The sequence below is a fragment of the Procambarus clarkii genome, chromosome 30 (genome assembly GCF_040958095.1).
Source record: "Procambarus clarkii isolate CNS0578487 chromosome 30, FALCON_Pclarkii_2.0, whole genome shotgun sequence".
NCBI lineage: Eukaryota > Metazoa > Arthropoda > Malacostraca > Decapoda > Cambaridae > Procambarus > Procambarus clarkii.
In genome coordinates this window covers 29690120-29702741 of record NC_091179.1, presented here as the reverse complement: position 1 = coordinate 29702741, position 12622 = coordinate 29690120, and the positions used below count along the sequence as shown (strand labels likewise).

The following is a 12622-nucleotide window of genomic DNA, read 5'->3' as shown; positions in this document are numbered from 1 at the left end:
CTGGTGGCAGGGCTGGGGGGGGGGCAGGGATGGCTGAGGGACAGGGAAACACAGACAGGTCGAATCACGTACACAGTACGACATACAGAACAACCGAGATAGAGACACAGACTGACGGAGAGCAGACGTACAATGTCCCAGTTTGGAATAAATATATATATATATATATATATATATATATATATATATATATATATATATATTAGTATATTTTGGTAGCAGTCTTTCCTGTAGACATATATTATTAAATATGACCGAAAAAGTAAGATTAATAATTCTAACACGAATTTTCTCAATCTTTCGTACATTACGCTTCACTGTTGGAGGTAAATCAAAAATCAATTCTCCAAAATTCATTTTTATTTCTAGTCTGACGCGACACAGGCGCGTTTCGTAAAACTTATTACATTTTCAAAGACTTTAGTTCACAAATACACAACTGAATAGAACTTACGTATCTCCGATTTTATATCTACATTTGAGTGAGGTGGAAGGGGTGATGTGGCATTAACACAAGACAGAACAAAGTGTGGTATTAATAGGGTATTAATTTCATCAACACAAGACAGAACAAGAGTATTAATAGGGTATTAATTTCATCAACACAAGACAGAACACGAAACAATGGATATTGAATAGAAGTGTTTGTAGAAAGCCTATTGGTCCATATTTCTTGATGCTTCTATATTGGAGCGGAGTCTTGAGGTGGGTAGAATATAGTTGTGCAATAATTGGCTGTATTGGCAGCCAATTATTGCACAACTGTATTCTACCCACCTCAAGACTCCGCTCCAATAGCTCAGGATGGAAGCAAGTCGATGAAGAACTCTGTAGGGTAAAGCAGGTCCTAGTCAACAACGGCTTCTCCAATGGTTTCGTTGAAGACATCATAAGAAGGAAGGTGAAATGCCATGCAACCTCTGATGAGACAACTAACACAACACCTGTACCCCCTATTAGACTATTTTACAGGAACTTCTTTTCCACAGCTCATAAAACGGAGGAAAGGGTCCTGAAAGATATTGTTAATAGAAACGTTATCCCTACAGACAAAAATCAGAAGATACAATTGACGATTTACTATAAAACCAAGAAAACGGCCAACCTACTCATGAGAAACTCTCCAGACACAAAGCAGAAGGCTTTAAAAGAGACCAACGTCGTCTATGCCTTCAAATGCCGACTTGGGGACTGTAAGCCTCAAAGAACTCAGTATATAGGCAAGACAACAACATCTCTTTCCAGGTGATTAACGATGCATAAGCAACAGGGCTCCTTTAAGGAACATATAATCTCTTCCCACAACCAGACCATCACCAGAGAAGTCTTAACAAAAAACACGGAAATCATCGATAGATACAGCGATAGCAGGCGGCTTGATATCTGCGAGGCACTACACATTAAGAAGTAAACACCAGCAATCAACAGCCATTTAATGCACAACTATATTCTACCCACTTCAAGACTCCGCTCCAATATAGAAGCATCAAGAAATATGGACCAATAGGCTTTCTACAATTACTTCCATTCAATACCCATTGTTTCGTGTTCTGTCTTGTGTTTGAATTTAATACCCATTCAATACCCATTGTTGAAAGTTTGTTTTCACCTCATCCACCTCACCCAAATGTAGATATAAAATCGAAGATGTGTAAGCTCTATTCAGTTTCAGTTGTGTGTTTGTAAACTAAAGTCTTTAAAAATGTAATAAGTTTTACGAAACGCGCTCAAGTGTCGCGTCAGACTAGAAATAAAAATGAATTTTGGAGAATTGATCTTTGAATTACCATCAGCAGTGAAAAGAAACGTAAGAAAGATCGAGAAAATTCGTGTTAGAATTATTAATCTTACTTTTTCGGTCATATTTAATAATATATGTCTACAGGAAAGACTGCTACCAAAATATATATATATATATATATATATATATATATATATATATATATATATATATATATATATATATATAAATATATATATATATATATATATATATATATATATATATATATATATATATATATATATATATATATATATATATATATATAAATATATATATATATATATATATATATATATATATATATATATATATATATATATATATATATATATATATATATATATATATATATATGCGAACAAGCCTGAATGGTCCCCAGGACAATATGCAACTGAAACTATATGCAATTTCAGTTGCATATTGTCCTGGGGACCATTCAGGCTTGTTCGCATTTGTGTTCCTCACGTGTTGCCCCAAAAATGAGGTGATTTGATAAAATGCTATGCCCAAGATTACCATCCGAGTGCCAGCGGGGAAGTGGGTCAAATAGCCTCGGCTATCACTTCCTTATGTCTGGTCGTGATGGTCAAGCGGATTAAGGCGTCCCTGTACATACCAGTTGCGTTGCTCCTGGCAGTATGGGTTCGAGTCACTTCTGGGGTGTGAGTTTTCAGTTATATATATATATATATATATATATATATATATATATATATATATATATATATATATATATATATATATATATATATATATATATATGTATATATTCTATGCATAGTTGGAGATAAAGTATTGGAGACCAGACATTTGGGGCTAGCTTCTCTCAATTTTCCAAATAATTGGTGTTGGGTGCGTAACCTGTGAGGGAGACAGAAAGAAAAGGGAGAGAGGGAGAGGGAGAGAGAGAGAGAGAGAGAGAGAGAGAGAGAGAGAGAGAGAGAGAGAGAGAGAGAGAGAGAGAGAGAGAGAGAGAGAGAGAGAGAGAGTGAAGTGAGAGAGCTATGAAAGAGGAGAGAGCAGGAAATTGTAGTGCAAGGAGTGGAGTTATTGGGATGCATACAGAACACCTTCCTGTAAGCAAGCACCCCACAGACAAGGTCCACAATGACCAACTCGCACGGGCGGGTGTCAGCTGGCTCTTACGGATGGAAATATGTTGTTCACGTGTTAAATAAACTTGACTCCCGTTCACTATTTCATTAAATATGTAAACTACCCAAAATAGTCATTATCAAGTATCGTGATAATTTAACAGACTGTATTAACTCTCATAAACTCTTTACCGTGTATTTCATACTTCCAATGACATATTTTATGTCCAGCAGAACATATACACGAAGGGGTATACCCTCCTTCACTGTGGACTCCTGCTTTAGCCTTGACGCCGAGCGGACGTCTGAAGGCCTCCTCCACCCGGGGGCCGTCGGGTCATGTTTAGTCTTGCGGTTTGGCTTTGTTACTGCCGTTTGGCATCCCTATTCAACGGTCCTGTTGTACGACGCCTGGCGCACATGTCACAGTGGGTTACGGGATGGTTGGTAGGTTTTCTTTTTGACGTGTTCTGGCTGGTTCTCCCGGCGGGGTGACGGTGTTCGGGGGCCGGCTTGGCCGAGAGGTGCCGGGGATTGGTGAGTCTTGGTGGGCTCCTGGTGAGCCCTCAGTCGTGGTGGACGGCTTGTGCTCTGCTGGAGGACACTGTTATGACTTTTGCGTTTAAGTTGGTGGCCGAGATTTGGTTTTGCTACCCAGTGTTCTCTGTACTTACCTAGTTGTACTTACCTAGTTGTGCTTGCGGGGGTTGAGTTCTGGCTCTTTGGTCCCGCCTCTCAACTGTCAATCAACTGGTGGACAGGTTCCTGAGCCTACTGGGCTCTATCATATCTACACTTGAAACTGTGTATGGAGTCAGCCTCCACCACCGTGTATGGTGGGACCAGTGCTTGTCACCCTGAGGGACTCCTGGGGCTCCCCAATCATCCGCCTGTCTCCGTTTCTCCGAGGCGAGGCATATTAGTATCCAGTGATTGTCGCCATTCTTTTCGGGATTAGGCTTGGCGTTTCACCTTTCGGGGCTTCATGTTTAACCCTACACGGGTTAGGGTATCCGATCCCGGATCGGATCGGATCGTATCCGAGCGCCGATCGGATCGGCGCATCCGATCCCACGATCGTCGCCGCCCATAAATCAACAACAACAAAAACAACTCCTCTGTATATATTATTCACAAAAAAATTGTTTCAGGATTAAAGTACAATTGTTGAATAGTCAGTAACTTTGTCCTTAATAACGCTTGAGACGGTTGATAGACCTGAAGCCCAACATCATTCAAACATCTGAATAATATGTTAATTCGTAAAGAATTATACGTTATATTTCTGTTTGGCTCTCTGTGCCCCCATTGATTTATCGCGACCAGAATATATAATACTCCACCACGGTGGCGGGGAGTGTGGTCCCAAGCTACGAGTCATTAACGCCTTAAAACGTTCACTTACAGCAATCCGATGTTTCCCATTCTTCAACCCTAATATTCAAGGGTCAGTCGTCCTGCAGCTGGAGCTCAGGAATGTCAACAGTCTGAAGTAAGTGCTCAAAGCTCTCTATTTCACCTATATACATACAAGGACAATAAATACAATAAAATACAAGGCTTACAATAAATGCAATAAATACAAGGGATAAATCAACTTGGTTATGTTCTTCAATAGATACATCTCAAGAACACATTAACTTGCCGGAATTTCGTGGATACAACACATGGTAGAGTGATTAATACAGGTCCGTGTTCCAATCTTCTAGTAATAAATGATTCCATATCATATTACTCGTATTTATGTTCTTCAAAAAAACAAATGTTGATAGGTCTTTAACAACCCTACAAAGGTTGTTAGACCTTAGTAACCCCCCCCCCTCTAGGCTAATAGGCCCTTAATAACCCTATCATCCACATAACTGAAGGGGACATTCTTCAACCTGACTATGACTGGGGGTTGGAAACCTAGTAATTGGATGACTTGTAAATATCATTCCTGTTCTACCGCTGTGACTTTGAGCGAGCAGTTTGCCCTTGCTGGGAGCTATGCCCTGCTAAAAAAAAGAGCCTAGCTTAATCTTTTATCTAAGTTGACCTTCAGTAAAACTTAGGCAGCAAGCATGACAGAGAGGAACAGCGCAAACTTGCAGAGCAGCTCCAGTTTCCCGGGGGGCGCCAGCGGGCAGGCGGGGGACCTGTCGCCCTTGTGGCTCTATGTAACCCTGAGAGTGTTCCTTGCCACACACCACCTGTTGAGGGCCCTGTGGGGAGCCCTCAGGTCCACACACCACCCGTTGAGGGCCAGGAAGGCCCCTGTGGGGAGCCCCCAGGTCCACACACCACCTGTTGAGGGCCAGGAAGGCCCCTGTGGGGAGCCCTCAGGTCCACATACCACCCGTTGAGGGCCAGGAAGGCCCCTGTGGGGAGTCCCCAGGTCCACATACCACCCGTTGAGGGCCAGGAAGGGCCTTGTGGGGAGCCCTCAGGTCCACATACCACCCGTCTATCATCTTCTCTCAACCCTGTCTGTGTCCTCCTGCTAGATCATTATGCTCCTCCCAGGGAAGCATAATGCTCTAACACTCCAAGCTTAAAATGATCACCTGCTGATCAAGACAACTATTGTACATTTTGAAAGGGTAATTTACAACATGCCTGTTCACTCAGTCCCGGGGCCAGACTCATGGATTTCAATTTTTATAAAGAAATGCAAAGTGCCAGTAGCACAGGCACTCAGTATAGTGTGGAGGAAGAGCTTGGACACGGGGGAGACCCCAGACGCGCCTAAAACAGAAGACAAAGCTCCTCTACACAAGGGAGGTAGCAAAGCATTGTCAAAGAATTATAGACCAGTTGCACTAACGTCCCACATAATAAAAGTATTTGAGAGAGTGATCAGGTGTCAGGTCACCAGTTCCATGGAGACCAATGACCTCCACAACCCAGGTCAACAGGGATTTAGAGCAGGAAGATCAAGCCTCTCACATCTACTTCACCACTACGACAAAGTCTCTGAGGCATTAGAAGAAAAACGGAATGCAGGTGTTCTATTCACGGACTTTGCAAAGGCATTCGACAAATGTGACCATGGAGTGATAGCACACAAAATGAGGTCACTGGGAATAACCGGTAAAGTAGGACGCTGGATATTCAGTTTCCTGTCGAACAGAACGCAAAGAGTAACAGTCAACCATATAAAATCGAGTCCAAGCGCAGTTAAAATCTCTGTACCTCAGGGCACAGTCCTTGCTCCACTGCTTTTCCTTATTCTCATATCAGATATAGACTCAAATACTAGTCACAGCTTCGTATCATCCTTTGCAGATCACAAAAATCAGCATGAAAATTACCTCTGTTGAAGACAGAAAACTACAAGCAGATATTACTAAAGTTTTCGATTGGTCAGCAAACAATAACATGATATTTAATAGTGATAAATTCCAGGTACTCAGGTACGGTAAAAATGAGGACCTTAAACATAATACAGGGTACAAAACACAATCGAATCTGCCCATAGTAGGAAAACAGCATGTCAAGGATTTGGGAATAATGATGTCTGACGACCTAACGTTTAGGGAGCATAACCAAGCAAATATTGCGACAGCCAGAAAAATGATAGGATGGATTACGAGAACTTTCAAATCCAGGGATCCCATCACAATGGTTGTACTCTTCAAGTCACTTGTGTTGTCCCGTCTTGAGTACTGCTCGGTACTCACTTCCCCCTTCAGAGCAGGAGAGATTGCTGAAATAGAGGGAATACAGAGAACATATACGGCATACATAGACGCGATAAAGCACCTAAATTATTGGGATCGTCTCAAAGCTCTCCATATGTTCTCACTAGAAAGAAGACGAGAGATATCAAGTAATATACACCTGGAAGATACTGGAGGGCCAAGTACCAAAATCTAGACAGTAAAATAACAACGTACTGGAGTGAAATATATGGAAGGAAATGCAGAATAGAACCAGGGAAGAGCAGAGGCGCCATGGGCACAATCAGAGAACACTGTATAAACATCAGAGGTCCGCGGTTGTTCAACACCCTCCCAGCGAGTATAAGAAATATTGCTGGAACAACCGTGGACATCTTCAAGAGAAAAGTATAGTTTTCTTCTTATAAAGAGTTTTCTTCAAGGAGTGCCGGACCAACCGGGCTGTGGTGGGTATTTGGGCCTGCGGGCCGCTCCAAGCAACAGCCTAGTAGATCAAACTCTCACAAGTCAAGCCTGGCCTCGGGCCGAGCTTGGGAAGTAGAAGACCTCCCAGGACCCCTATCAACCAGGTACATGTTCGAGACAACTGTCTAGCAGGTCGTTACCTGAACCTGTTCATATTGATCCAGTTTATGTCCTTGCTCACCTGTTTTACCTGTTCAACACTCTGACGTGGTTTTTGTGTGATCAGTTACTATCTTGCTCAGTCTCTCTCCACTCAATACGTGTATACATGTTTGTATGTTGTAACTTGTCGCCTAATATTTTGTAGTTGGTATTTATTAGATGACCACTTAATGCATGCCCCATATACTGTACCTGCCCACCTACTGTACCTGCCCACCTACTGTACCTGCCCACCTACTGTACCTGCCCCTCTACTGTACCTGCCCCTCTACTGTACCTGCCCACCTACTGTACCTGCCCCTCTACTGTACCTGCCCCTCTACTGTACCTGCCCACCTACTGTACCTGCCCCTCTACTGTACCTGCCCCTCTACTGTACCTGCCCACCTACTGTACCTGCCCACCTACTGTACCTGCCCCTCTACTGTACCTGCCCACCTACTGTACCTGCCCCTCTACTGTACCTGCCCACCTACTGTACCTGCCCCTCTACTGTACCTGCCCCTCTACTGTACCTGCCCCTCTACTGTACCTGCCCCTCTACTGTACCTGCCCCTCTACTGTACCTGCCCACCTACTCTACCTGCCCCTCTACTGTACCTGCCCCTCTACTGTACCTGCCACTCTACTGTACCTGCCCCTCTACTGTACCTGCCCACCTACTGTACCTGCCCCTCTACTGTACCTGCCACTCTACTGTACCTGCCCCTCTACTGTACCTGCCCCTCTACTGTACCTGCCCCTCTACTGTACCTGCCACTCTACTCTACCTGCCCCTCTACTGTACCTGCCCACCTACTGTACCTGCCCCTCTACTGTACCTGCCCACCTACTGTACCTGCCCACCTACTGTACCTGCCCCTCTACTGTACCTGCCCCTCTACTGTACCTGCCCCTCTACTGTACCTGCCACTCTACTGTACCTGCCCCTCTACTGTACCTGCCCCTCTACTGTACCTGCCCCTCTACTGTACCTGCCCCTCTACTGTACCTGCCCCTCTACTGTACCTGCCCCTCTACTGTACCTGCCCACCTACCGTACCTGCCCACCTACTGTACCTGTCCACCGACTGTACCTGCCCACCTACTGTACCTGCCCCTCTACTGTACCTGCCCACCTACTGTACCTGCCCACCTACTGTACCTGCCCCTCTACTGTACCTGCCCCTCTACTGTACCTGCCCCTCTACTGTACCTGCCACTCTACTGTACCTGCCCCTCTACTGTACCTGCCCCTCTACTGTACCTGCCCACCTACTGTACCTGCCCCTCTACTGTACCTGCCCACCTACTGTACCTGCCCACCTACTGTACCTGCCCCTCTACTGTACCTGCCCCTCTACTGTACCTGCCCCTCTACTGTACCTGCCACTCTACTGTACCTGCCCCTCTACTGTACCTGCCCCTCTACTGTACCTGCCCCTCTACTGTACCTGCCCCTCTACTGTACCTGCCCCTCTACTGTACCTGCCCCTCTACTGTACCTGCCCACCTACCGTACCTGCCCACCTACTGTACCTGCCCACCTACTGTACCTGCCCCTCTACTGTACCTGCCCCTCTACTGTACCTGCCCATCTACTGTACCTGCCCACCTACTCTACCTGCCCCTCTACTCTACCTGCCCACCTACTGTACCTGCCCACCTACTGTACCTGCCCACCTACTGTACCTGCCCACCTACTGTACCTGCCCACCTACTCTACCTGCCCACCTACTCTACCTGCCCACCTACTCTACCTGCCCACCTACTCTACCTGCCCACCTACTCTACCTGCCCCTCTACTGTTCCCACCCACCTACTGTACCTGTACTTGCCCACCTACTCTACCTGCCCACCTACTGCACCTTCCCACCTACTCTACCTGCCCCTCTACTGTACCTGCCCATCTACTGTACCTGCCCACCTACTATACCTGTCCACCGACTGTACCTGCCCACCTACTCTACCTGCCCACCTACTGTACCTGCCCACCTACTCTACCTGCCCCTCTATTGTACCTGCCCACCTACTCTACCTGCCCACCTACTGTACCTGCCCCTCTACTGTTCCCACCCACCTACTGTACCTGTACTTGCCCACCTACTCTACCTGCCCACCTACTGTACCTGCCCACCTACTGTACCTGCCCCTCTACTGTACCTGCCCCTCTACTGTACCTGCCCATCTACTGTACCTGCCCACCTACTCTACCTGCCCCTCTACTCTACCTGCCCACCTACTGTACCTGCCCCTCTACCGTACCTGCCCACCTACCCTACCTGCCCCTCTATTGTACCTGCCCACCTACTGTACCTGCCCCTCTACTGTACCTGCCCCTCTACTGTACCTGCCCACCTACTGTACCTGACCCTCTACTATTCCAGCCCACCTACTGTACCTGCCCACCTACTGTACCTGCCCATCTACTGTACCTGCCCCTCTATTGTACCTGCCCACCTACTCTACCTGCCCACCTACTGTACCTGCCCATCTACTCTACCTGCCCACCTACTCTACCTGCCCCTCTATTGTACCTGCCCACCTACTGTACCTGCCCCTCTACTGTTCCAGCCCACCTACTGTACCTGCCCCTCTACTGTACCTGCCCCTCTACTTTACCTGCCCATCTACTGTACCTGCCCCTCTATTGTACCTGCCCACCTACTCTACCTGCCCACCTACTGTACCTGCCCCTCTACTGTTCCCACCCACCTACTGTACCTGTACTTGCCCACCTACTCTACCTGCCCACCTACTCTACCTGCCCCTCTATTGTATCTGCCCACCTACTGTACCTGACCCTCTACTATTCCAGCCCACCTACTGTACCTGCCCACCTACTGTATCTGCCCATCTACTCTACCTGCCCACCTACTCTACCTGCCCCTCTATTGTACCTGCCCACCTACTGTACCTGCCCCTCTACTGTACCTGCCCCTCTCTTGTACCTGCCCACCTACTGTACCTGCCCACCTACTGTACCTGCCCCTCTATTGTACCTGCCCACCTACTGTACCTGCCCCTCTACTGTACCTGCCCCTCTATTGTACCTGCCCACCTACTGTACCTGCCCCTCTATTGTACCTGCCCACCTACTGTACCTGCCCCTCTAATGTACCTGCCCACCTACTGTACCTGCCCCTCTTCTGTTCCAGCCCACCTACTGTACCTGCCCCTCTACTGTACCTGCCCACCTACTCTACCTGCCCCTCTATTGTACCTGCCCACCTACTCTACCTGCCCCTCTATTGTACCTGCCCACCTACTGTACCTGCCCCTCTACTGTACCTGCCCACCTACTGTACCTGCCCCTTTACTGTTCCAGCCCACCTACTGTACCTGCCCACCTACTGTACCTGCCCACCTACTGTACCTGCCAACCTACTCTACCTGCCCCTCTATTGTACCTGCCCACCTACTCTACCTGCTCCTCTATTGTACCTGCCCACCTACTGTACCTGCCCCTCTACTGTACCTGCCCCTCTATTGTACCTGCCCACCTACTGTATCTGCCCCTCTATTGTACCTGCCCACCTACTGTACCTGCCCACCTACTGTACCTGCCCCTCTACTGTACCTGCCCACCTTCTGTACCTGCCCCTCTACTGTACCTGCCCCTCTATTGTACCTGCCCACCTACTGTACCTGCCCCTCTATTGTACCTGCCCACCTACTGTACCTGCCCCTCTACTGTACCTGCCCCTCTATTGTACCTGCCCACCTACTGTACCTGCCACCTACTGTACCTGCCCACCTACTGTACCTGCCCACCTACTGTACCTGCCCCTCTATTGTACCTGCCCACCTACTGTACCTGCCCACCTACTGTACCTGCCCCTCTATTGTACCTGCCCCTCTACTGTACCTGCCCCTCTATTGTACCTGCCCACCTATTGTACCTGCCCACCTACTGTACCTGCCCCACTACTGTACCTGCCCCTCTATTATACCTGCCCACCTACTCTACCTGCCCCTCTACTGTACCTGCCCACCTACTCTACCTGCCCCTCTACTGTTCCAGCCCACCTACTGTATCTGCCCACCTACTCTACCTGCCCACCTACTCTACCTGCCCCTCTATTGTACCTGCCCACCTACTGTACCTGCCCACTTACTGTACCTGCCCCTCTACTGTACCTGCCCCTCTACTGCACCTGCCCACCTACTGTACCTGCCCCTCTACTGTACCTGCCCACCTACTGTACCTGCCCACCTACTGTACCTGCCCACCTACTGTACCTGCCCACCTACTGTACCTGCCTCTACTGTACCGGCCATGCTTGATACCAGCTTGATAGGGTTCTGGGAGGTCTTCTACTCCCCAAGCTCGGCCCGAGGCCAGGCTTTACTTGTGAGAGTTTGGTCCACCAGGCTGTTGCTTGGAGCGGCCCGCAGGCCCACATACCCACCTCAGCCCGGTTGGTCCGGAACTTCTTTTAGAAAACATTCTAGTTTTCTTTTGAAGATGTCCACGGTTGTTCCGGCAATATTTCTTATACTCGCTGAGCGGACATTGAACAATCGCGGACCTCTGATGTTTATACAGTGTTCTCTGATTGTGCCTATGGCACCCCTGCCTTTCACTGGTTCTATTCTGCATTTTCTTCCATATCGTTCACTCCAGTATTTTGTTATTTTACTGTGTAGAGTTGGGACCTGGCTCTCCAGCATTTTCCATGTGTATATTATTTGGTATCTCTCTCGTCTCCTTTCTAGTGAGTACATTTGAAGAGCTTTGAGACGTTCCCAATAATTTAGGTGCTTTATCGCGTCTATGTATGCCGTATATGTTCTCTATATTCCCTCTATTTCAGCAATCTCTCCTGCTCTGAAAGGGGGAAGTGAGCAGTACTCGAGACGGGACAGCACTAGTGATTTAAAGAGTACAACCATTGTGATGGGATCCCTGGATTTGAAAGTTCTCGTAATACATCCAATCATTTTTCTGGCTGACGCAATACTTGCTTGGTTATGCTCCTTAAACGTTAGGTCGTCAGACATCATTATTCACAAATCCTTGACATGCTGTTTTCCTACTATGGGCAGATTCGATTGTGTTTTGTACCCTGTATTATGTTTCAGATCCTCATTTTTGCCGTACCTGAGTATCTTTAATTTATCACTGCTAAACATCATGTTATTTTCTGATGCACAATCGAAAACTTTGTTGATATCTGCTTGCCATTTTTCAATGTCTTCAGCAGAGGTATTTTTCATGCTGATTTTTGTATCATGTGCAAAGGATGATACGAAGCTGTGACTTGTATTTTTGTCTATATCTGATATGAGAATTAGGAACAGCAATGGTGAAAGAACTGTACCCTGAGGTACAGAGCTTTTAACATCGCTTAGACTCGATTTTATTTGATTGACTGTTACTCTTTGTGTTATGTTCAACTGGAAATTGAGTATCCAGCGTCCTACTTTACGAGTTATTCCCAGTGACCTCATTTTGTGTGCTATCACTCCAT

The 12622-nt window shown here is 47.0% G+C and overlaps 1 protein-coding gene across 1 annotated transcript in view; it reads left to right on the top strand.

The window, feature by feature from the left end:
* The window catches only part of LOC138370006 (octapeptide-repeat protein T2-like), a 28210-nt gene extending 15944 nt beyond the window's left edge, over positions 1-12266 (top strand). Inside the window, exons 3-4 of the mRNA XM_069333773.1 lie at positions 11966-12075; positions 12234-12266. Coding sequence (XP_069189874.1) covers positions 11966-12075; positions 12234-12266 — 143 coding nt within the window. The remainder of the gene's footprint in view (positions 1-11965; positions 12076-12233) is intronic.
* Positions 12267-12622: the final 356 nt, after the last annotated feature.